We start from the raw sequence: 27,187 nt of genomic DNA on the forward strand, positions 1-27,187 counted from the left end.
CACACTGAAACCGAAAGAGCCCGAGGCATATTAGCAAAGCTTGCTAATCAGGTTTTACAGGTCACAATTAAGATAGTGAAATGTGTTTACCAATCGAACCCTGTACTTACATTAATATATTTAAAGCACTAAAATGCCCACTACTTTCACAATGAAAAATAATTTCATATATGAATAAATGTAAATTAACATTCAGGCTATGCCATTTCTAATTTAAAGGTACATTCAATTCACTTCAAGCTTATTTGTGTAGCGCTTTTCATAGTAGTTATTGTTTCACAGCAGCTTTACAGGTGCACAATAATGCATTACAATCAAATTGGAAATGCTAAGGTTATTAGTTAGCTTTATTAGTTACTAATAGATTTAACTAATTAGCTAGTAACTAATAACTTTTAACAGTCAAGCTTTTTATATATAAACATAGTCAACCTGCAGTACATAAGGTAATATAAATTACGCTGTAAAAATGCAAAGTTCCACACAATTCCTACATGTTGTCTCAACACAAATCGATTAAGTTAACTTAATTGTTTTTACAAGTTTAAGTGAACTGAACATAAAGCAATTATGTTGTTCCCAAAAAACTTAAGAATTGTGTTGATTCAGCTCATTTTAAATTAGCAGTTTAAACAAGAAGCAAAGAAAATTGAGTATGATCTGCTAGGTATTTTTCAATGCACTAAAAGATGAATCAAACTTATAAAATAAATAAAATCACACATTTAATCTACTAACAGGTTTTTGAAAGTGTAAAGTGAAAAGCCTATTATATTTACTACTATCTTTCCGGCAGAAGTGTGAGGGTGTGTATGTGCAAGCGCCGTGTCTGGAGGTTTGTGTGTGGGTGGAAAGTTGGTGTTTGAGAGCTGAGGGTGTTCTTTCCCCTTTCAAACCAACCTCTGTTCCTGAAGCCGCTTGCTGGCTTACATCACTGGAGTTTCCCCTATCTTTAGTGTATATAAATGACAGAGCAGACAAGTTCAGTTCATACACAAAAACTCAGTAAAAAAAGGAACACAGCAAGGAGAACTAGCAGCATGGTGAGATACGAAACAACATTAGTAGATATGGAAGCCGGTGTCGGGGGAGTTTATCAGACAACCGTGGCACCTGTACCGGTTAATTCTTCAAGAAGCTGGATATGGAAGACACTCGCTGCAGTTGCTTTTGTTGGCCTCTGCGTTGTGGCTGCATTTTTCTTCACCTGGCATGTGATGGTAAGACTGAAATTTCATTGAGGGATGATCATTGGAATAATGAAACATTCTTGAAATACCTTATTTAAAAAGCAATGTCTTTTGCAGAAGCCAAACGAAGAAGGTCAGAAACCCAACAGAGAACATCTAAAACAACAAATCACCACACCTTCAGGTTAATAACATTCCCAGTATTCCATCTTGTACTTTTGTTTTGCTTTTCTTTTTCTAAAACAACTCCTTTTTGGGCATTGATGGTTACATTTCTATACTTAATAACACTTAGAAAAAAACATGACTTCTTTTAGAACTGTTCAATGAAAATTTAAGAGTTAATATCATTAAACAAAGTGTAACTATTAAACTTGTAACCCAATGTTGGACAATATATGGACAACATACAGCCAAACTGTCTTGTTTTTGGGATGTTGCACATTGGTCAGTCTTGTGGCTGTTTTAAATGTGCTAAATCAATAATCTTAAGCTAGATTTGTCCATATTTGATCCAACATTGGGTTTTGACAACCCAACATTGGTTTAGAGTGTATTCATTATGTGATTTGTACAGAAAAAGGGAAGCATATAGACTTATAAAACAAACATAGAAGTCACTTATTCAACAAACATACACTGTTAAAGTATCCTGGTTGCCTTCAATTTTTAAGCTGAATCAAATTAAGCTTATGGACTGATCTACTGAACTTTTATTATGTTAAACTGACTTAAAACAGCTTGCGCAACTTATCAAATTAAGTTAGAACATAATTAACTCAGGTTAATATGTTACAATGAACTTAAAACATATGTTGTCATGATTAATTTATCATATAATCTTTTACATTGTACATACATTACATGAAGCTTTTGTTCTGGACATTACATTTTTTCACTCAATGGCCACCTGTTATTACACTGTGAAAACTGACCCTAGTCTTCTTTTCCACAGCTTCCTCAGACCACGGAAAAGTGCTGAAGCAGATCGCTCAGAGCACAAAGGCTGCCATTCACTTGCATGGTGAGTCTCAAATTGTGTCTTTGACTTTCCTCCGAATGTCGTCATCATACGTCACAGGTTATCTCATTTCGAGAGCCCGAGTTTAATAATCCTAGTAAACTTCATCTTATCAGATAGTCCGAAACCTGAGATTTCTAAAAGGCGTTTGTTGGTTGCAACAAGCCTAAATGGCTGGTCAAATATTAGCTAACTGGATTTCCTAGTGTGGTGGGATGTAAGACAAATCCTCAAACATTGATTTGCAGTGGGCGGCCAGAGGTGGGGGGACTCCAGTCAAATCTATGATTACTTCATTACGTGCTTCACTGAAGATAAAGCCAATGATTAATAACCAAAATGCAGGCCCACTTTAATACTGTATGATCTCACATTTTAAGATTAAATATTACACATTCATCAACCTTTTAAAAAGTAAGGTTCCTTATTATTGATGGTTCAACAAGGAACTGTTACCATTTTACAATGCACAAAAGCAGACTATTAAAGGGAAAGTTCAACCAAAAAAGGAAATCTCTGTCACTGTTTACTCAGATTCCGATACATAGAAAACCTATTTGTGTTTTTTATATTTTAAGGAATGCTGGTACCCATTGACTCCTATAGTATTTCGTATCCATCTTTGGAAGTCAATGGACACCAGCAATCAGAATTCTTCAAAATATCTTCTTTCATAGGAAACTCAAAAGAGGGAGAGTAAATGGTGACAACTTTCATTCTTTGTTGAATTATCCCCTTAAAACATTCTTCGCAATGAGAAAAACAGGTCATATTTTCTTCTATAGAGTCATATTAGAGAAAGTTCTCATTTAAATCTTTAATTCTTTAAGTCTGAATTGCCATGAAGTTTGACCATTTTAAAGCATTATAACTACAATTTACTTAGCGAATAAGTGTTTATGTAGACCCCAAAATTAAAAGTTTAAATGTGTAAATGTCTGTGGTGCACATCTGACTTAATTTTCCTCTCTATTCACAGGTGACCCTTCAGGACAATCGCTGAAATGGGTTGGCGGTGTGGATCAGGCATTCCAACAGGGCGGCCTCAGGCTGGAAAACAACGAGATCATCATTCCTAAGGATGGTCTTTACTTTGTGTACAGTCAAGTGTCGTACGAAACTTTGTGCGTTGAAGATGTTGAAGGAGATGGTCAAAAGTACCTGAGCCACACCATCAATCGATACACAGATGCGGTGAGGGAAAAGATGCCTCTGCAAAACTCGGCCAATTCCGTCTGCCAGTCTCTAGATGGAAAAACGTCCTACAGCACCATTTACCTTGGAGCCGTCTTTGATCTTTTTGGGGATGACAGGCTGTCGACCCACACCACTCGAGTGGGCGACATCGAGAACAACTACGCCAAAACATTCTTCGGGGTGTTCGCGTTGTGATTTAATAGTCGTGTGGCTCTAGTATGAAAAAACAGTGTTTTATGTTAAAACATTGAATGTATGTTCTCAGGGCAAGAAATTCGACTAAGGCTAAGAGGCCTCCCTGCATCGTGATGACTTGTTTTATATGTAAAACAAAGCCGATGCAGTGAGAGTTGTGCACTGAATACCATGTAGTCAGTCAAGAGCACTATAACAAGGGCACTACAATTTGTGTACTTATCGCAAGCTAATGTGACGTTTGATTATCTTACGTATTTCGTTGTAGAAATAAGTAGACTTTTATTTTATTTTTGCTGTTGTATTGATCTATTTATAACTTTTACACCTATTTATATATTGTATTTGTTGTATTTATCTATTTATTAATGACTCCATGCTGTTATTTGCCGAATGAATGTAATGAAATGTGTTTCCGACACTCCTCTGTGATTTTAAAAATAAATCAAGAAGTATTACTGCAACGTGCTGTTTTTGTTCCTATTAGAGCTCAGAAAGGAGAAGCTGCTCATATGAACGGGTCATATGAATGCAGTGGGGGATTTTTTTGCATTCCGATGCGTGACTTGTGCTTTTTTATCAGCCAAAAAGTCTGACTTCCTTTTATTGGTCAAAAATGAGGTCACTGCTTGTTTTCCTCGTGAGTGTCAGCTTTCTCCCAGGTGGGATTGGAGGAAAAGCCCGGAGCCGTGACTTAACAGGATTTCATCACTCTTCTGGTTTCCTCACTAGATTGCAGTATTTGGTGCAACAGTGGAGCTGTGAATTTCAGAAGCTGCATTGATCTAAAAGGCCCTCTACTGGACACAATCTGACATTTTTTTGGGCCCAAACACCAAGAAAGAAAAAAAAAAGAGGGGAGGAAGGAAAGAAAGAAAGAAAGAAAGAAAGAAATCTGTATACATAAACTGTATATAGAATTTTTAAAGATTTATGCATTTACATATGTTGTACAGCTGTGACTGCAGGCCCATAGCCAGGGGAGATTCAGAAGACCCAACCCCACTGACAGGTCCAGAATTTTCCCATACATGATCTTATTTGTGCTATTGTGAATGCTGACATTATAAATTGTAAAAATAACCCATTAAAGAAGGCTTTAAGACTAAGCAGATTCCTTTGTTGGCTTTCGCTTCGGTGGGACTTCAGCTAATCAATTTTGGCCAATGCAAACTATTATTTTTCATGAGTCCAACATCCAGCTGTGCAAGAAAACATGCAATCTGACATAAGTGAAGGGAAGTCAAAAAGGTGTGAAGCACCAAAAGCAGCCCATATTAAAGTTTATTTAATTTTAATTAGGCTGTTGTTATCCATGAATTTTCAAATTTTAGAGAGACGAGAAAAATCGTGAAGCTCTTTATTATTATTATTATTATTATTATTATTATTATTATTATCATGTTTTAATTTTTTATTATTCAAAAGGACAAATTCTGACTGAGGAAAGTTGTATACATGTCTGGAATTATGTAGCCAGAGATACGTATGGCTGCACTTTGTCTTAAAAGTAAATGCTAGGAGGCGGTATGACGCCTTCCTTTTCGTGCCTACCAGCTGACTGCTTAGCTCCGTATGGACAGCTTTTCTGCTTTTACCAGTTTGTCCAGTGGCTCGCGTACATTGATGGACACATTGTGATGTAGAGCAGACTTTACAGCGACATTGATGTTTTAATCCAGCAAAAAAGGGTTTCAGAAAGCAGGTAAGACAAAAACAAAATCCAATAAAATTACAATAAAATAAACATGTAAATAACAGGGTGACAATGTGGTAAAATCTCGTAAAAATCATGCAAGAACGGCATGTACAAATGGCACTCGCCAGGGAATTTTGAGATCTCAAAAAGCACACATAGAGGCCACTGGTGGATTTACACGAGAACAGCAGGTGCAAATGGCACTCGCCAGAGAAATTTGAGATCTAAAAAACGTACAAATCAGCCTCTGTTGGATTTACATGAGAACAGCAGACGCAAATGGCACTCGCAAGTGAAATTTGAGATCTGAAAAAGCGTACACATCGGCCTCTAGCAGATTCGTGTAAACGAAAACCTCATGAGACGTATTTCACGATCTCCAGAAATGTATATAGCGGTACGTTTTCAGAATGAAGATAAGTGCAAGCAAACAATTTGTAGGACTGAATTTAGACAAACTAAGTAAGTTACACATTACTAAACTTAATTTCTTTGTTTAAATTCAGCCCATATAAATTGCTTGTTAGCACTTGACTTAAACAAATGTAGTAAATCCATAGAATCATTATTTTACTTAATCATGAACAATCCTAAATGCGCTCTCAGTGCAAAATAATGAGTTTATTGAATGTTGACATCCAGAAAGTTTGCATATTTAGAGAAACTTTCTAAAGCTCGACATACATACAGTTTTTGTCCATTGAAAAAAATACAAGGGAATAAAACACATCATTCGACGCTTACAAAAAAAAAGTCCTTGTGGTTCAGTGCACACACCTGACAGACAGTTCAACAGTTCAACAATTAAGGAAAATCCATAATCGCGATCGCAGGGCCTTTAGAGAAAGAAACAAAGCCATTTTTTCCATGTTCAAGAGGCACTGCTTCAGGAATTACAGATTGTACCTTCACCCTGTGTCAAGTGTTCAGTTTTACAGTCACACACCCTGAGCTAACACAACTATATGCTGACAGAATACAGAAAATACTACATCTAACTGTACGGTCGCCGGCTGTCAATCATATGCTCCTTTATATAGTCTGAGCACTTTTCATACAAGAAGAAAACATGCAGCAAATCTGTCAGAAAGGAAAATACACAAACCGCTTGTTAAGTTGTAGTGTATAAAAAAACGGTTCCAGGTCCAAACCTCTATTCATTTCAACTGAGAAAACTCAATGTCGATGGCTATTTATGAGCACTGCTTTTCTCCACAAACTGGTTGCATTCCTGATATTTCAACCATTTATATAAGGAGAATCACTGTCTGAGCATCTGAGATCAGACATGAATATATAAACTTTACAATCATGAAGTAGGGTTCCCACTTTAAAGCAACTGACTCTCAATAACTAAAAAGCTGAATTTACATGACTTAATGAATGGACAAACATGGGAGCTGATGTGCCTCTTTATAATTTGGGATTCTGTGATCACTAATTAAACACAAAATGAAGTAAATGGCGTAAAATACAGGCAAGCTTGCATTTTTTTTTAATTGCCGCAGATATCCTTTGGCCAGTGAGGAAACGGTTTATATTCCTTTCATACCATTTGCATGTTTTTATATTAAAGAACATTATATCCACATATAGAAAGTGCTCATATGATGTGTGATACCACGAGTTGTTCAAACAGGAATGTGCATTGCGATAATGTCACATGACTCCTTTTGTTTTTCCCTCAGTGTTCCCTTTCTATAAATAACACAAACCAATGGTTTTTAAGGTCAAAAACAGTGATGAACTGATGACGCGATGAACCGAAGACCACTTACGGCCATGTGTAAATCTGTGTATACTGTCACAGCAAAACAACTTAAGTAATGGCATAAATATTCATTTAATTCTGAGAAATTTTGCAGCAAAATCGTCAGTAGTTTTTGGCAAAAATAATCTGAAATGTTGACAAATGAGACAGCCTGATCTCACGAAGAAAAATAACTATTTAACTTTTTTCTGTTTGGTACACTATAAAAAAATCTTGCAGTTTTCACGATCAAAGAATGTAAAAGAGCGAAGGTAAAAAAAAAAAAATTCAAAATTATGAAATTTCAGTTTAATTAACAGTTAAATATTGTTTAAATACAGAAAAACCTGATACTTTACATTATTGGTTTGCTAAAATGACATAATTTACCGTAACAACCGTTAAAACAACGATAAAATTCATCATTTGTTAAGCATTAAGTCTGCATTATAAAACATTAGTAAGCACTTGATTAACACATCTACAAATGATGTGTTCTTGACTTATAAGTACATTTATAATGTGCTTAACAATTGTTCTTATATGCTTTGTTACTGATTAATTTTTCATTACTCAATGAAGAATTGCAATAATTTTAAATCATTTGTAGTTAAAAGTAGTTGGTGGTTTTTAAAAATAGTTCAGAATGAGTAAATAATTAATAAACTATTCAAATTAACATATATTTAAAATTCAAGCATATTAAAACGATTACTATGTATGTTATTAAATGCTTCATAACCACAACTTCATATAATACAATTATTATATGCCTGTGTTTACAAAGTTCTGTAAAAAAACAAAAAAATGTTTCATGAGAAGCCAATCAGTTTTTACTGTTGTTTTAAGAAGACTGCTAAGTATTTGTTGCACTGCTGTTAAATAAAAGTTTCAAAGTCTTTTAAATTTGACATTATTGTTTATTAATGTTATTTAACCTGCCATTTTTATGCATTATCTTTTAAAGTTATATTATGTACAGTATACTGTAAACTGAAGAACATTTCTACTGTCTTTTTAACGGTAGATTTCTGGAAACCACAGCTGTCAGTTTTTTACCGTAATTTTTTTGTTCTCTTAATAATACCATAAATTGAAAAACAACTCTATCGTATTTTTACGGTAAACTTCTGGCAGACACAGCTGTAAGTTTTTTACAGTAAATTTAATGGAATATTTTTTACAGTGTAGCTAAGATTAAGATTTTAAAAAGGAGTCATGGCATCAAACCCCGCCCCTATACCCTAACATTACTGGGGGATGAGCAAATCATATTTAACTGTACGAATGACATTGTACGAATTCATACAAATTAGCGACTAAATCAAAAAGTTACAAATTGCCGTGAGATAGCATTAAATGAGAGGTAAAATTCATATGACAAACAAATACCCCTAAAATTCCTTTACATGACCAAAAAAAAAAAAATCCAGACATTTGTCGGCACCTATCGTTTGTGTGTCTGTCGACATATTGACCTTATCTGTTTGGCTCAAGCCTTATGGTCTCATTCACTTCCATTGATTTTTAGTCGTTAAAAACAGCTTGACATGCTGCTTGATGTTTCAAACTGACATTTTTGTATTATTTAAATTTTTTTTTTATTTATTCTCATAAACGCATTTGTTTGTAGTGCAAGTAGTGTCCCCATTTATTTTGCCGTTTATTATTCATTTCTCCCATAAGCAGCTGACTCTAATGTTCTAAAACAATCACAAAAATTAGCACAAAACATTTTTTTTTTTAAATATAAGGTCAATAGGACTGATGCTCACAGTGACCCGAGTTTGATTCCTGACTCAAGTTCCACTGCTAATCTTTCCCCACTTTCTCCTCCAAAAGTTTTCCCTGTTTCCACTCCCCTTGTCCTAACCATGTAAGATTAAAAAAAAAAAACACAGAAAAATAAATAAATAAATAATTAGAATTTTTTTTTTAATTCCTGGACTTTTAGTGTTTGGAATTGACCTTTAAATATTTCATGGTTCATTCATTCATTTTCTTGTCGGCTTAGTCCCTTTATTAACCCGGGGTCGCCACTGCGGAATGAATCGCCAACTTATCCAGCAAGTTTTTACGCAACGGATGCCCTTCCATCCACAACCCATCTCTGGGAAAAAATATTCTATATTCCAGAAATTTCCTGACCCGTGGGAACCATGTCAATAGTATTTGCACAGTGTAAGCGTATATATTAGTGCCATTTATTCCCTTTTGCCATCTGATTTGCAGCAAAGTCATCAGTCATTTTTGGTCAAAATATTCAGTAAAGTTTGATAAATGAGAGGTAAAATGTATATAACAATTAAAAATCCCTGATATTCCATGACATTGCCGAAAAATATAAAATTCCATGACTTTTGTCGACACCCTTTATCCTAGTGGTTAGTGCGTCAACACATTGACTATATGTTTTTAACATAGACAATTCTCCCATATGCAACTGAATCGGAAGTTCTAAAACAATCACAAAAATGAGCGCACTACTGCATTCGGACAGTGACACAAGTTCAATTCCTGGCTTTCTGCTCCCAATGTTTTTCCTGTTTCCACTCCATTGTCCTAACAATTAAAGATAAAAAAAACTCTAAATAATTGTATATTTTTTTAAAAAAGTCTTGACTTTCAGTGTTTGGAATTAATCTTTTTAAAAAAATTCCATGATTTTTCAGAAATTCCCTGACCCATGGGAACCCTGTCAATAGTATTTGCACACTGTGAGCGTATATACTGTATTAGTGCCATTTATTTATTCACTTTTGCCATCTGATAGAACATTTGGACCCAGAAACTGTCGAACTTAACAAGCAGACTATTGTCGTGTAAACAACTATCATGTGATTGTCTTACCATACGAAAAAAGAGTATATTACTGTAATATTGCAGTAGATCTAAATATAGATAGAGATTGTCCACAGGTACAAAAGTGTTGACTCAATTTGTAATAAAAAAAGAGAAGAGAGAGTCAATAACATTTTAAGAGATCTAGTTATGGTTATAGTTTTTTATGATTTCTGTCACTGTGACAGTGTTTATGAAGTGATAAATAACTGGGAAAGTTGTCGAGCATAACATTACACATTAAATGTCACAGAATGGTCATAAATATCCTCCAAGGGTGGAAGCAATGCATATGAATAAGTCTGAAGAGCACTCATTTGTCTACGGTTTACTCAAGAGAGAGGCACAAAATGATTTTTACATTAAGACTTGAACATAACATAAATACAATAAAAATTAAATAAAAATACATGACTTGTTTAAAATCAGCCTACTATTACTTGGAAAAGGAGTAAAATTATTATAAAAATATATAAAATTAGGTTAAACAGGAAATTAACTAAAAACAAACATTAAAATTATTAAATAAATACACAAATGAATAAATAAATGTGTGCCTGTTTTTGTCAATTTTTTATTAAACTAATTATTTTATTTAATATATATATATTGCACAGAATTTATTGAATTTTATGTACACGTGACACAGACTAAAAAGGTCTGTTATTTACTATTAAAAAAAGAATAATTAAGTCATTTTAAAAAATAATGAGGAAGGAAGGAAGGAAGGAAGAAAAGAAGGAAGTATGGAAATAAAATCAAATGAAAAGAAGAAAACGAAAGGAAAGAGGGAGGGAGGGAGGGAGGAAGGAAGGAAGGAAAGGAAGGTAGTGGGAAGGAAAGTGGGAAGAAAGAAAGAAAGAAAGAAAGAAAGAAAGAAAGAAAGAAAGAAAGAAAGAAAGAAAGAAAGAAAGAAAGGAAGGAAGGAAGGAAGGAATGGAAGGAAGGAAAAGGAAGGAAGGAAGGAAGGAAGGAAGGAAGGAAAAGGAAGGAAGGAAGGAAGGAAGGAAGGAAGGAAGGAAGGAAGGAAGGAAGGAAAGAAAGAGAAATAAGGAAAGGAAGAAAGAAAGGAATGAAAGGAAAGACGAAAAAGGATAGAAAGAATGAAGGGAGCAAAGAAGGATAAGAGAAGGACGGAAGGAAAGGACAAAAAAAGAAGCAATGAAAGAAAAGTGAAAAAATGAAGGACGGGAGGAAGGGAATGGAGGAAGCAAGGAAGAAAGGAAGGAGGGAGGGAGGGAGGGTAGGAAAAAGGAAAGAAAAGAAGAAAAGTAGAAAGGTAGAAAGGAAAGAAAATAACGAAAAAATGAAGGAAGGAAGGAAAAAAGGAAAGAAAGGAAAGAAAGAAAGTAAGTAAGAACGGGAAGGAAGGAAGGAAGGAAGGAAGGAAAGAAAAGAAAGGAATATAAATTCAAGAAAGGAAGGAAGGAAAGTAATGAAGAAAGCAAGGAAGGAAGAAAAAAGGATAAAAAGAAAGGATAGAAGGAAGTAAGGAAACAAGGAAAAAGGGAAGAAAATTGAAGGAAAGAAAGAAAGAAAGAAAGAAAGAAAGAAAGAAAGAAAGAAAGAAAGAAAGAAAGAAAGAAAGAAAAGAACCTATGGACTGAGTAATTTAACATATTACATGTTACAGTGTTGTTATGTGAGATGTGTGCTAATCTTGACCTGAAAGTGCAAGAGCTACAGAAGCTGTTAGTAGGCCTGTGCTTATAGTTCACTCCAACTGTGACCAAAACCAACAGAAACATCACAGGTAATCAAAATAAAGCTAATAACAGTGATCTGACCGAGAAGTATTTTGCATTTCGACTCTACACTAATAAAACAAGATGCGTGTCTTACACAGTCCAAAGCCACTCCTCCAACCCCCTACCCCCCCCATCGCCCCAATCCCCCACCCACCCCACACACACACCTAAGAAAACTTATTTCATTCTTTTCCATGTCAATCCACTTGACATATATGACCACAGCAGTAAAAAAGGGGGGCAGAAAGAGACGATGAGACAAGGACAGAAAAGCCATTAAAGCCGCTGGGATTAAAGGAGAAAAAGCATATGAGGAAAATAGAGTATCGACTAGACTTGGGTCAAATACCTTGAGGAGTAAGTAAATCACAGGCTGGGCTAAAACCTTGTCTTATTTCCTTTGTGAGCAAGATGAGAGAGAAAGAAAGAGCGAGAGAGCAATTCATCTGATTCTGCCTGTTGCTGCAGCACAAGGTCTGTCTCATTAAAGCGACAGTCTCTTCAAATGCTAAGTGAAGCACGGAGACACGCTCTTCTGCCTTCGCTGTCACTCAACAAAATAACTCAAGGAAACGTCTGACCGGTTTGGGCTCTGACAGCCTCACAATCCCTCCTAAACACCCCGGCGCTGCTGTTTAAAAGACACTTTCATAGCAAGGGATTTATGCCCGTCCAATTGTAAAAGCAGTCAGTTCTTCTTGAGGAACTCTGATTGAAGTGCTACAGTGAAGAGAGCAATGGTGACACAGCACAAACGATGTTTAAAGGGGTCCTATTACGTTTTTTTTGTTTTTGTGTTTTTTACAAGATGATGAGTCTCAGGTCTGTCCAGAATGTGTCTATGAAGTTTCAGCTATAAATAACGCACATATTATTTGTTAGACCCTGATGTAAATGACTCTCTTTGGGTAAAAGCAAAAGCAAGCTGTTTTTTGGTGTGTGCTTGTGTCCTATTAATTTAAAGACTTAAAGGTTAGTATCAGTTTTGTTAGCATTTAGGATATCTATAAGCTAGTGCGCACCAAAACAGTGATCAAATTTTCATTCAGAAGATATAAAACTGAAATAAACATGTAAAGCTTCTGGTTGTCACTTCCGCCTAAATAGATCAATAGTTTTATTCATGTCACCTCATACTTCAGTTTCTCATAAAATCGTGACAAATCAAATGCTCACTAGTATCTGACATAAAAATGCACATTTCTAAGCACTTCACGGGACCTTTAAATGCAAATCAGCGGTTGTTACCAGGCCCCTTTTAAAGAAAAGGGGACCTTTACACCATGTGTCTCACATACTCTGAAAAAACAAACTAAAATCATCAACGTGTATTCTGAAGTCTTGTCAGTTTAAACTCCTGATATTTGGTGCACAAATGTAAAGTGTGCTAACAGAAAAAAGGTTGGCGGACACCTCATTATGTCAACCCAAGCTTATTCTGAAAACGTAGCACCACTGGCGTTTCTGGAGACCGCGATTTACAGTACGTGGTCGGTGGTACATATGGCATATTTTGTTTTTTCAAGTGAACACTACGGGGCGGTATGATGGCGTTCCTCTTCCCGCTAACCGGCTGACGGCTCACCCCCTCCGTGTTTAACTCGTCGTGTAACGTCGACGGAGCAGAGGCCCGGAGGAGTAGAAGATGGCCGTGTTCGACGACCAGGTTCGAGTCCGGGTAAGAGCCGTTCCAGAAATTAGGTAAAACAAAAAACAGAATCCAAAAAATAAAGCGAACAAGTTCGTAATGGGGCGAGAATGCGGTGAAATCCAAAAACGCGGTCAAAATCGGACAAGGGCTTTTCTATTTCTGAACGGCTTTTGTAAATCATCGCTTGGGTTTAGGGAAAAAGGAGAAGGAGGAGAAGGAGGGTGGCTGGGTCGGCCGATTGGTCGGCCGCCCAGTCAATCGTTCAGTCATTCAGTCAGTCAGTCGGACAGACGGTCGCTCGACAGCAGCCTTCGATGGCTTTTTACACGAGAACAGCGCGGGCGGGAACGGGTGCTCGCGAGAGGCGTTCAAGACGCGAAAAAGCACGCACAGCAGATTCGCAAAAACAAAAACTGCACAAATACGTACCTCCCGGGACATATTTTACAGTCTCGAGAAACGTCCGCGGGACTTTGTTTCCAGAATGAGCCTGGGTTGCATCATGTGCATATAAACTAATATTTGATTTAGCAACTGTCAGATATACACAGCGTTATGTCAAAACGACACTCAAAGGATTGGGGAGGAAATGGCTTATGTATCAGTATTACATCTGACAACGCACTACTAACTAAGAGTGATTGGTCATTCTTGAACAATTAGTTCATTTTGAATGAATCTTTAATGTGAATCGGGAATGACGAGTCCTCTCAGGGAGTACCTCGTTCATCTGTGCATGCGCACGTTTGTGCAGGTTGTTTTGTTCATTTTTCAAGACTTTGAGTCATTTATCACATGAAAAGCAGAAGCCAATCATATGCATTTAGAGCTAGAAAAAGATTTGATCTGTTCATTTCTCGAGTCCTTGGGTATGAGTTATCACTTTTACATGCCGTCAGGTGATGAACGAACGACTCAAAAGTCAAAAGCTCAAAGACTCAAAAGGTGAGCTAATCATGCCTCCTTCCAGCTCAGACTGTGTGCATTGGTTAAACTTATATGTGACTGTCAGTGTCACGAGAACGCACTACTCAAATTTGAAGGCATGAAGAGGTGAGCTGAGCAGAGACACAGAAATATCATCATAGACAAAAGGTAAACAAGGAATGATTATTGTCTCCATCCTTGTTTGTAGTGTGATCAACATTTGAGATGGTTGTAGCTGTGTTTGGAAGCAACTTGTAACATTTTAATAACATTTAGCCAAATTGAACTAAGTGACTCAAAAAAAAAAATTTTTTTTTGTTCATGTCGATGGACGAGACTAAAAGAACAAAGACAGTAAGATGGTCCGAACCTCCCATAACTACAAAACAACTCAAGCAGGCTCCGCCCACTTGGGCAGGGATTTTTCAAATTAAGGGTTTTCTGATGTGCACGTTTAAAGAAGAGAACTCTGGATTACAAACAAGGTGCTCAGAAACGATGCTTACTTATAGAGATAACTATTTTTGTGCTTTGTAATCACATCATAAGGAAGTGTAAACATGGAGGCAAACGTCAGTCTTCAGAAGAAAAACCTGTCCTTTTTTTCTAAGGCTTCTTTTCTATTATTAGTCCCCCATGTTCAGCATTATGCAATATCGATGTGTTCAGGTTATTAGTATTCTTTACTTTCATTCATGCCATTAAAGTGAAATTACTGAACGTAAACAAATGTTGGTAAACGGTTGGTAAAATTTTCTTAGACATACTTATAGGTTTTTGAAGTCTACCAAAACCAAATTATATATATATATATATATATATATATATATATATATATATATATATATATATATATATATATATATACATATATATATATATATATATATATATATATGTGTGTGTGTGTGTGTGTGTGTGTGTGTGTGTGTGTGTGTGTGTGTGTGTGTGTGTGTGTGTGTGTGTGTGTGTGTGTATGTGTGTGTGTGTGTGTGTGTATATATATATATATATATATATATATATATATATATATATATATATATATATATATATATATATATATATATATATATGTGTGTGTGTGTGTGTGTGTGTGTGTGTGTGTGTGTGTGTGTGTGTGTGTGTGTGTTTATATAGTTTATACACATATTGCTACAGTATGTGATTTTTTTGCTATGTTGATATTGATTAGCCACCCATTAAGCACACACATAAGCACATCTTTATCTGCGGCTTTTAAAAACAAGCCAAAACTTTCAGGTTCTGTATAGAAACTCAACTATATTTTAAGACTAATCATAATAATGCCCTATTTTTGGCTTTAAACAAAACATTTTCAAAAGGTGATCAGTTTGCATCCCAGCTAAAAAGCCTAATAGGACCCATTTAAACAACTTTTATCTCATGTTCATTCCTGCTTCAACAACAATAATCTTCAATTTGAAACAGCAGTCTTTATGTTTGCACTGTCTAGCCTTTAAAGGAATATTACAGGTACAGCAATGTTAAATTCAACTGATCATGTTCATTAACCCAAAAATACTTGTGTTAATGAATCCCAGACTTTGAACAAAGTATGAGACAAATAAAAAAATGATTTCTAATCAACATTACACAAAGCTTAAAGGTATAGTTCACCCTAAATTGAAAATGTACTCTCCATTTACTCACCCTCAGATGATTCTAAACATTTATGAATTTCTTTCTGCTGTTGAACACAAAGGAAGATATTCTGAAAAATGTTGGGAATGTCACTGATATATAGCAGGAACACATGTACTATGAAAGTCAAATGGTTGTTTTTTTAGCATTCTACAGAATCTCTTCTTTTGTCAAACAAGTTTTGACCAAGTGAATGGTGAGTAAATGACGGAATCCTTGTTTTTTGGGTAAACTACCTCTTTAAGTTGCACTGAAACCAGAATATTGCTGCAAAGATTTTTGATTAACAAGGACATTGGTTTTATGACATTTGCCTCTGAATATATATTTATACTTTACACGTCCTTTAATAATATTGAGGTCAATAAGATTTTTACTTTTCAGTTTCACAATAATTTGATCAAAAGTGACAGTAAATACATTTATAATATTACTTTCTGTTAATTACTGATCAGAAACATTCCTTGAGCATCAAATCACCTTATTAAAATGATTTCGTAAGCACCAAGTGACAATGAAGACTGCGGTAATCATGGTGAAAATTCAGAAACAATAAATGACATCCAAAAACTATTTAAAGTCACATTTACTGTATTTTTGATCAAATAAATTCAGCCTTAGGAGCAATCCACACAGAATGCATATTTAGGAAAACACAATTTAGAAAAAGTTTTAAAAAGGTCTTCAGCTGCCAGTAAAACAGTTGTGATGCCAACTTGCTACCGTACACAGAAGCTCACCATGCTTGCTGATATGCATCTGAAAAGGTGTGAACCAAACGGCGTACAGGAACTCAAGAAACCACATTGTCGCAAGTTTAATAAAAAAGTCTTATTGCCGCATTGACTCATATCTGATTTATTTCCACATATAAAGGAGGCCTGAAACAGATCTCTGAATATACTCGAATGAATGCGTTTTTTTTCGTGTTTTTCATGTCACATAGGAGCAAAAAAAAATTGGAATTGGGTCACATTTAACTGGCAGTGGAGGAGGCCAGTAAAAAAGTTGTGATGCCAACTTGCTACCGTACACAGAAGCTCACCATGCTTGCTGATATGCATCTGAAAAGGTGTGAATCAAACGGCGTACAGGAACTCAAGAGTTGTGACCCAAGCAAACCATTTCAGGTGGGTCATATCCTTAGTTATAAAGTAGTGTCTCACAAACAGAATTTTGGATTAAGTTACTTGAAGACCAACAAGTTTACATCACTGCTGAGGAACTGCACTATTCATTGTCTTCAATAAAGTCTTCTCCCCTTAAGAACTTTGGTCAGCTTAGAGCGTGCTCACATTATGTACAGTTGCCTTGAACCTGCACTCACATTATATTCGGGCATGGGCTTGCTTACGTCATCAATGATGCACTGTTCTGTAAGCGCTGTCGCTCAGCTCAGTGGAGATTTCTTCAGTTACATCGTTTAAGTCGTTTGATAAGCAGTGGCACGCAGTCAATTATTTCGCCGAACAGATTAGCCACTTTTGACGCTCATAAACAATCAAAAAGTCCTTGTGCTGCAGGAATTAGGAGGTTTGCTGAAGGTGCAGCTGTCGTGGGTTTGCGTCTTTAATAAACTACGACAGTTTGCGTTTATTGAACAGTATGATTGGTTAATAAATCCATATCAAACAGTCCCTTAAAAGTCACGTCTCGTCTTCAGTTTCAGGCTCAGCCGCATTTTGCACTCACACACAAGCATATACCATGCCCAAGTGAACCACTCTCGGGCCAGGGCCGGCCAAGTCAACAGTGCCTGAGCCCGATTCAGAGCACACACACTTCTCAAATGATCCGGGAAACAGGCCAGAGCACGGTTCGGATAGCATAGTGTAAGTAGGCCCTTACTTATTTTGTGTATTAGGCTACATTTACAATGTCAGGTCTTAATGACCAATTTCGATTTGTTGTCTGTATCTGATTTTTTTAGCCTGTCTGTTTGCATGTTTTTTTAATTATGACCCATATCTGATTCATGCGTTTACACATGCCATACAATTTACAATGTCACGCATGCGTAATTACTAGCATCTGCGCCACCATGGAAGAAATTGTCTTGCTTTTAGTTCTGCGAAATATGCGAAGTTCGCCCAACTTTAAAATAATTTTGAGGCAGAGGAGGAGGGTAAAGGGCCGTTATCATAGCTTGCACCTATGGTTTATATATGGTGTCCTCCACCATTCAGACGATTTTGGGTGGTACGAAAGAGATATCAGGTCTGGTGGGAGCAAATTTTGGGGGGCTTTAATAAAGAGCAATGGGTCCGAAATTTTAGAATGAGCACACACACTCATTAAACTGTGAAGAATTACCACATTGTCGCAAGTTTAATAAAAAAGTCTTATTGCCGCATTGATTCATATCTGATTTATTTACACATATAAAGGAGGCCTGAAACCGATCTCTGAATATACCCGAATGAATGCGTTTTTTTCGTGTTTTTCATGTCACATAGGAGCAAAAAAATTGGAATTGGGTCACATTTAACTGGCAGTGTAAACAAGGCCTTAGAGTCAGCGAATAGATTAGCGAGCCACCCAATAACGATTATGCCAAACAGAGCTAAATCTAACATTATCCCTCCCCCGAGTTCTCCTGATTGGTCCACTGCTTTGGAACTGACATTGATGAGGGGCGTAAAAAAGTTTAAATCCTTTAACTTGACGGGGTCTTAAACACGCAGCACTTATGTGTGAAGCTCTGAAAAAGTAACGCATATCCAGCAAGCGAGATTACATAGAAAAAGCATAAAAAAGTAGCATACTGGAATAAAAACATTAAAAAACGTGTTCTGTGTGAACGACCCCTTTAGCGAGCCTCTTTTAAAACATAAAAAAATCTTAATGACCCCAAACCTTTAAACAAAGTTGTGGAAAATGTTTTACATGACGTGTTTTAATGACAAGTGAACAAAAGAGGAAGTCAGTGTCAGGAATGTGAAGAATCCAAAAGAGGAGCCCAAAAAACCCCCATAAACTTAACGTAGGTGAAATACCGGTTTTCAGACAGTGAGCTCTACATTGCGGCGTCCTCATTTGTAGAGCAGCGGCAGGCGGCTGTTGTGGCAGTTGTTGCGGCTCAGTTTGCTCTCGCCCTGGTACAGGTTGGAGGAGTTGGAGAAGGACGGAGGCATGCTCTGTTTGTCTGTGGTGGGACAGTAGCTAGGCGGGTCGGCCTGAGGCGACGGGACGCTGTGGTTCTGGTTCTGGTTCTGGACGGATGGACGTCTGCGAGAGCGCAAGGCCTGACGCTCGGCAAGCTGACTCCTCAGCTCTGTCACTCTTTCTTCCTTCTGCACAAACAGATGAAATATTCATAAAAGCCATATCAGTGGCTTTAAATAACTATATATTTCTTATAATTATTAATATTATGACAATTTAAAATACAGTTATAATAAATAATATATACAATAACAGCACTCGTACAGCCTCTTTTCCCTTGTGTATTACTCCGCCCACATAAGGTGACAGCAGATCGAAAGTCTTACTACATTTTGACAAATATTGCAGATGTTGGACAACAATGTACTTTTGAGTCTTTTTTAGGCAGAATGTAGTTGTTTAGATTTGTTTATTTATAAGGATTGAGCCTTCTAAGTCGATCTCTCTTTTTTTGTATGTTGTAGTGCTGTATTTATACCATAATTATCTGGTAGTATTTGCTTTGCTTTGGCTTTTTCGGGGTTAATCATTGTGATCTACTGATTGCAACAGAGAAATAGTGGGAAATCTCTGTAGACTGAAGGCATTTCATGCCATTCAGCCTTTATAATCTTAAAATGTGAGAAAAATCACCTGTTTTGTCATCACTTTAGACATTACGCAGGAGAATTACTTAAATTCTAGCTCTAAATTGACATTGGTAAAGTAGCAATGGTTTCTGCTGTTCTGACGTCAGCTGCAGATGTGAATTAATGGTGGAACAAAGTAGTTCCTCATACTAAAGGGCTATTGATTTTCTTTTTTATATACACGATTATGCCGTCAAACTGTTGTATAAACACAATATTACACTTATAACAGTGCAATATGGTTGTATATCGTCACTGGTGGGACACTAAGGCACTTGGCAGCCTCGTGCCAATGCACGCCTCCCATCAGTGCCGATATACAATCATATCACAGTGCTACTTATGTGATTTTGCTCATTGACGCATATATAAATTTATTACAACTGTAAACATCATTATAATAAATGCAAAAATGAATGATATAATTAATTATTTAATACCTAAATACATTAATATCATAATAATTCATAAATGTATATCAAATATCCTTTATTATTATACATTTTACTTTGTTTTCGTACGTAGAATTTTGTCAATATAAACATTTTAATATTCACATTATAATCACATAATTATATAATTGTATAATTGACACATTTTTTACGTATTTTTGTAAATAATTATACATCAATGCATGTCAAATCTGACATTCCATTTTTGCTCCACAGTAACAAGTCATATGATACGTTTATAATAAACACTGTATTTACTTATCCATTATTACTTCAATTATTATTGTGTTGCTGTTGTTATTATCATTTATTAATTTTATTTTCAGCTTAGCCCATTTATTAATCTGGGGTCACTAGAGCGGAATGAAATGCCTACTCATCCAGCAAATGTTTTATGCAGCGGATGCCCTTCCAGCCGCAACCCATTACTGGGAAATATCCACATACACACTCATTCACACTACGAACAACTTATTTTCCCAATTCACCTATACCACATGTTTTTGGACTGTGGGGGAAACCGGAGCACCTGGAGGAAACCCACGTATATTGTAAATATATTGTAAATATAAAATTTTATATAATTATCCATTTCCACTCCAAATCTATTTTGTATTGTTCGTGTTATTACTAAATGACACACACAGTTGAGCTTCTCCATATCTGCTCCTCAGTAAAAAGTCGGTCAGACAGTGCCTGCGTCATTTTTCCATTTTGGCCTGAACTATTCTTTCAAACTTCCCTTTATCATTCTTTCAGCAACCCTTTATTATCACTTCAGCAAGTCTACATTTCCTCATTCTGCCACAAACACATGAAGAACATGTGAAAATGCAGTCATGTGTCAGAAGGTCAAACGCAAGGACGAGTATGATATCATTTCAATAATTCATTCCCCTTCTCAGTGTGTGTGTGTGTGTGTGTGTGTGTGTGTGTGTGTGTGTGTGTGTGTGAGTGTGTGTGTGTGTGTGCATCAATGTGTTCATCTATTCTGCAGTTAATGAAGCTCCAGCAGTGAGAATAGCAGCACGTGCCTCTTGAATGATCTTCTGCAGCTCTCGGTTTTCTCTCTCCAGCTGTCTGGATTTCTCCTCGTCGTTGTTGTTGGTGGATGAGCCGGTCTTCAGTGTGTCCTGCTGCTCCGACTGCCACTCGCCGCGAGTGATCAAACGGCGGATCTGAAGGGGAAAAAACACTAAAATCCATCACTGCATTCATGAAACACCACTGAGATCAATATATTTTTACAGGTGATGCTATGGAGAGCCAATGGGCAATAAGGAAAGGGTCGTTTATAGCAAAATAAATCACCCTGAAAGGTTTAGTTTGTTTAATCTTCTTCATACATCATCAGTCATTTTACTTTTGGCTTATCTTATTCAATTAATTACACTTATTTTCATGAAAACTGATTTGAGATAGTTTAAGCTAAAGTGCATGAGAGGAAACGAAACACAAAGCAGGGTTTTTATTGTTAGCAAGATTTGACAACATGCTAAAATGGATTAAAACATTTGTCAGCATTAGTATGAAGCTGAATTAAAATCATGATTCATTTGAAAAATATTAAACAAAATTCCAAGAAAATAGCTATGCTATATGAAATATGAATGAAATTGAAGCTAAAGCAGAAAAATTAATTACAAAAGAAATATATAAAAACATACAATAATGAAAGCAATATATAATAAATTAAATATATAAAATAAACCTATATATTTGTGTGTGCATATACACAAATATACATTTGTGTATATACAAATATATATGTATACAAGAGTAATCTGGTAGTGTTTGTGTCGCATTTTGGGGTTAATTATTGAATAATCCTGATTGCAACAGAGAAATACTGGGAAATCACTATAGACTGATGGCATTTCATGTCATTCAGCCTTATGCTCCTCAAATGTGAGCAAAATCATCTGTTTTGTCATCACTTTAGACATTACGCTAGAGAATCATTCAAACACTAGCTCTAAAGTGACGTTTGTGAAGTAGCAACGTTGTCTGCTGTTCTGACGTCAACTGCAGATGTGAATGAATGGCGGAAGAAAGTAATTCCTTTTACAAATGTGTTTGATTTGCTTTTTTATATACAGGATTATGCCGTCGAACTGTTGTATAAATGCAATATCACACTCGTAGCAGTGCGATATGACTGTATACAGTCATTGGTACACTGATACAGCCATATTGCAAAGCTATTCATATGATATTGCTCATAATTTTATCAAATATTATGTTGTTATTATGTTTTGTTTTTACTATTTTGGCTTTATTATTATATCAGTTATTGAAATAATGAAATTTGATTCAAAAGAGGCACAATTACACAATTTATTTACTTCACATGTTTTAAAATATTTGTTTAAAATATTTGATAAAAATAGCATGTTAAAACTTAACAAAATAAAGTATGAAGGCTTGAAGTTGATAGGAAATGAAATATATTATCTTCAATTTCATTAGTTAATGCATAACGTAACATATTCCTAAAGTGTATTTAATTAATACGGTACCAAAAAAAATAAGAGTTGTATCTTTATCATGAAATGTAAATCACAGAAATTCTGCAATAGGTAGCCCAGCTTTTGCAGTATTAAAGCTAATGTTAAGAGAAAGTCAATATATATACAGATCCTCCCTCATCAGAGAAGTGGTAGAAAGCAGACATGTGTCACTGGGAATGTGACTGGAAACACACTCTAGGTATAACTGGAAAAGTCTTATATATCCATCTGTGATTGAATTGATAAAATCCCATTTTTATAATGTTAGCAGCTATAAACAGCACACACATAGTCTCTCTCTCAGTCAGTCTGCCTGTCACTGCTGATTCAGTGGAGGGACTAGAAAATGTAACTTGTTAAAACTGATTGAAGTTTAGACAAATATTGTGCTGCAAAGAGCAAAACTAGTTTAAACTTAGGCCTACCTTGGCAAAGGGGTTGCACCACCTTTTGCCGTCAGAATTGCCTTAATCCTTCGTGGCATAGACTCAACAAGGTACTGAAAATATTCCTAAGACATTTTGGTCCATATTGACATGATAGCATCACACAGTTGCTGCAGATTTGTTAGCTGCACATCCATTATGTGCATTTGAGTAACTGTTGCCTGTCTATCAGCTGGAACCAGTCTGGCTATTCTCCTCTGATCTCTGGCATCAACAAGTCAATTTGCACCCACGGAGCTGCCACTCACTGGATATTTTCTCATTTTTGGGCCATTCTCTATAATCCCTACAGATGGTTGTGAGTGAAAATCCCAGGATATCAGCAGTTTCTGAAATACTCAGATCAGCCCGTCAGGCACCAACAACCATGCAACATTCAAAGTCACTTAATTCCCCTTTCTTTCCCATTCTGATGCTCAGTTTGAACTGCAGCAGATCATCTTGACCATGTCTACATCCCTAAATGCATTGAGTTGCTGCCATGTGATTGGCTGATTAGAAATTAGCATTAACGAGCAAATAAAATAAAATAAACATACTAAACACAAAGATTATATATATATATATATATATATATATATATATATATATATATATATAATTTGTCAATAACAGTATTAATAGATTGAGAGCATTCCCCACCATGTTCATCATTTCGAAATCTCGATAAACAATATTTGGTGTCGAGAATGAAACATAACTTAGCCTAATTTGCAAAAAAGGAAACTGTGTGAAGGGAAAGAACCGAAACGAGACAAAGTGAGAATTGTGTGTCTGCAACAGAAAATGTGGAAGTGATATAAAGCAGGGGAACATTGAGGCGTTCGGACCTTTGGCACAAAGAGGACGACGAGAGTGATGTAGACGGAGAAGATGATGGCCAGAGAAGCGAAGGCAAATGAAGCATCCTGCTGAGAGGACAGGATCATGGTCACTGGAGCAGTGATCATACACAGCACCTGCACACACACAAACAAACAAGCATGTTAAGTATAAGAAAGTAGAAAGACAACTAACATTTGAGAAATTCATCTAAACTTATCATTACTATTGCTTGATTTGACAGGAATCACAGAACTGATAATAATAAGTCTATCATCTAAAATTATTATTATTTTTCCATTTACTTTTTAAAATTAAATTCAACATACAGAATTATTAGACGAAAAATATAGAAAAATATGATAAACTGATTCAGTTTTTAAAATTTGTCTTCCTGTAGTTGATAAAAAATATAAATAAAATTTAAAAATTTAAAAATAAAATAAAATAAAATAAAATAACACCCATAAATGTGAATTTGGTCAGTTTCTAAAATAAAAAAATTAAATTAAATTAAATTAAATAGAATTTTTTTTATTAAATTGAAAAAAAATAAATAAAACACCCATGAATGTAATCTTGGTCAGTTTCATAAAATAAAATGAAAACATAAAAAATAAGATAAACTAAAAACGAAATAAAAAAATTATAATAATAAAATAAAAAAAACACCCATGAACGTAAACTTAATCAGTTTTATAAAAAATCTAATTTCATGTACTTGCACTTTGCTAAGGTGAAGACAAATATATCTAACAAGCGATATTAAAATATCTTATTTTACAATGATTTAATATAGAATTATTAAAATAAAACAAATCCACTTGTTAATCTGGTCTTAATAGATTTTATAAAGATAGATATAAGACAGAACAGTCAGAAAGTACAGAACAATAATGATTTGAAGCTTTATATATTTTTTCAGGAAACTAATTAAAGCAAATTAAATGCAATCGTTACCAGGTAAAATTGAGATTACATGTGTTTAAACACATAATTTAGAAACCATAGTGATAAATATGTGACAACTTAAACAATTAGATTTTTTAATCATTCATATTTTTTACAGATATCTTTACTTCTTTAATTTGTCATGAGCTCAAGTGAAATTTCATTAGACTGCTTGGACTACAAGATGCTAAATGAATTTAAGTTGGATATGTCCAATAACACAAATCCATTTAGTTTCTTGTATTCTGAACAACAACAGCAAAACAAACCTGAAATAAATTATTTATATTTATTTATTTATTATTATTATTATTTTATTTATTTATTTTTTTTGCCTATACAAGACTTTGGTGTACCAAACAATAATCACCACTAGAGGGCATGAATTAACAGTTAGAAAAAACTATTTCCAGAGGAGATAATGCATTAAAGCAGTGAAAAACTGACGTGATAAAGACAGCGAAAAGAAAAAAGGGTAGTTGAGAAACAGAAAGAAAATGCAGCACATCAGTTGTAGACAAAAAGAGAGGTCATTTTGCAGCAGCAGAGAGATGAAGATCTCATATGACAAGTGGAGATGTCAAGTCTGGCAGAAAAATAGCTGCTATTTACCTTCAACGGCCAACAATGACTACAGACAGACACTGCAGGAAATCAACAGACTGTCCCGAGTCCAAACATCATCCAGAGAGACACAAAAAAATCTATTTTCTCTCAGAGATATGAGCTGTCGGCTGAAAGAAACATCCTTCAGGAATAAACTGCACATTACTATTGACAGCCAAACAGAAAAAGACCAAAAAAAGTCTGCAGATTTATACTTTCCCTAGAGATATTTTGCCTGAATCTATCACAATTGTAAGAATGTACACTAAATTCAGTTTTGGATCAGTAATCATTCCTCACGATTCACTGGTTAAAGGGATAGTTCACCCACAAATTAACATTCTGTTATCCTTATACTCTCCCTTAACTTGTTTCAAAATTTTATGAGTTTCAAAAGAAGATTTCTAAATAAAAAGTTAAAATCATGTAACCATTGACTTTCATAGTATTTGTTTCTCCTACTATGAAAGTCAATGGTTACAGGTTGTCTGGGATGGGCAGCAGGGGCATATCTGTATGAAATCCAAAAGTCTTCATTCTTAATCACCTGTTGTTAGAACCAGCAACCCTGAGTTATTGATATATTCTTATTAAATGACAACTTATTTACAATATGTAATGTTTTTTATAAGTTGTTTACATATTAAGGATTTTTATTTAAAAAAACAAAATAGGTTTTATCTACAAAGTCAAACTATAGCTTGGCTCTATGAGGTTCTTTCTGTGAGTCAATCAGCATTTCAAATGCAAGCACGAGGGCCAATCATGATCAGCTTTCTTTGTCACTTGACCATAAAGAAACAAAAATTCAGAATCAACTAAATAATGCCGCACAACATAAAATTGAGAAGAAACCTAAAACTGAAAAAGTGTGCAAATGTGGTGATTTAGAAGTGTTTTTTGACATTGAGATGAAATGAAAAGTTTTACAAGGTTAAAATAAAACAGACAAAAAATGTAATATATTTGAACAATTCGGATTCATACCTTCCAATCCATCTCAGCATGAATCAACGTTTATCCTTTTCTCATCATCTTGTTTCCCATTATTTTTATTAAATATAATTATTTGTTTATTTGAATGTGTATTTAACTTTGAAATGATTTTAACTAATGAATAAGTTTAACACACTGATTTATGTAAGAATGTAGTGGCCCGTGCAGAGACCATCCAAGTGGCATGTGCAGGAAAAAATATTTGAAGAGCCGGATGTGTAATGCGGTGGAGCGGGGGCACTTCAGATCATTTTGGAAGGGCACTTTCTATCCAAGACTACAAAGGGCAAGTGCACTGCACAGGTTGAGCCCTATGTGTGCACATGCCTGATGTTCAGTGCATTTGCCTGTCTGTGTAACTTTTTCAGGAGACAACAAACTAGGTCAGAGGTCATGGAGACCTTGATTGGAGCTGAGGACTGGAAGCAACTGTTTCTATTGTTATTTCCATGAGTTAATACTATCTAAAATGTCTAAAGTGATTTTGCGATTTTTACGGTAAATTATTTTAAAGTGATTCTACTTTTTATTCAAGATAGACTTTGTGTAAAGGTATAACAGCCTGAATGTAGTTTATACCGGTTTTTAACCAGTTTTGATAAAGACGGCTGAGAGTACACTCAGCCTTGGATAAGAAACAGATTGTTCTTTATGTGTGTGTGTTCTATTGGATTGTGGATCAGTTTCACAGGTCTGGAGTCAGCTCTAAACAGTCTAGTGGATGTC

At 35.4% G+C, this 27,187-nt stretch overlaps 2 protein-coding genes across 3 annotated transcripts in view; one reads left to right on the top strand and one right to left on the bottom strand.

Moving 5' to 3' along the window:
- The window catches only part of gabbr1a (gamma-aminobutyric acid (GABA) B receptor, 1a), a 162,952-nt gene that overhangs the window by 15,507 nt on the left and 120,258 nt on the right, over positions 1 to 27,187 (bottom strand). Inside the window, exons 22-24 of one of the 2 annotated variants that reach the window (XM_087284439.1) lie at positions 23,917 to 24,045; positions 21,165 to 21,308; positions 18,881 to 19,177 (exon numbers count right to left, since the gene is read on the bottom strand). In XM_087284439.1, the coding sequence (XP_087140565.1) occupies positions 18,917 to 19,177; positions 21,165 to 21,308; positions 23,917 to 24,045 (534 nt within the window). In that variant the 3' untranslated portion in view covers positions 18,881 to 18,916. Of the gene's footprint in view, positions 1 to 17,944; positions 19,178 to 21,164; positions 21,309 to 23,916; positions 24,046 to 27,187 lie in introns of those variants that run through there. The other variant, XM_087284438.1, reaches the window with a different exon arrangement.
- tnfb (tumor necrosis factor b (TNF superfamily, member 2)) lies at positions 999 to 4,052 on the top strand. Its single transcript, NM_001024447.1, has 4 exons — positions 999 to 1,220; positions 1,308 to 1,374; positions 2,146 to 2,214; positions 3,191 to 4,052. The coding sequence occupies exons 1-4, from the start codon at positions 1,041 to 1,043 to the stop codon at positions 3,601 to 3,603; spliced, it is 729 nt and encodes a 242-aa protein (NP_001019618.1). The 5' UTR covers positions 999 to 1,040; the 3' UTR covers positions 3,604 to 4,052.

Source organism: Danio rerio, chromosome 15 (genome assembly GCF_052040795.2).
Source record: "Danio rerio strain M-AB ecotype USA chromosome 15, GRCz13ab, whole genome shotgun sequence".
Taxonomy (NCBI): domain Eukaryota; kingdom Metazoa; phylum Chordata; class Actinopteri; order Cypriniformes; family Danionidae; genus Danio; species Danio rerio.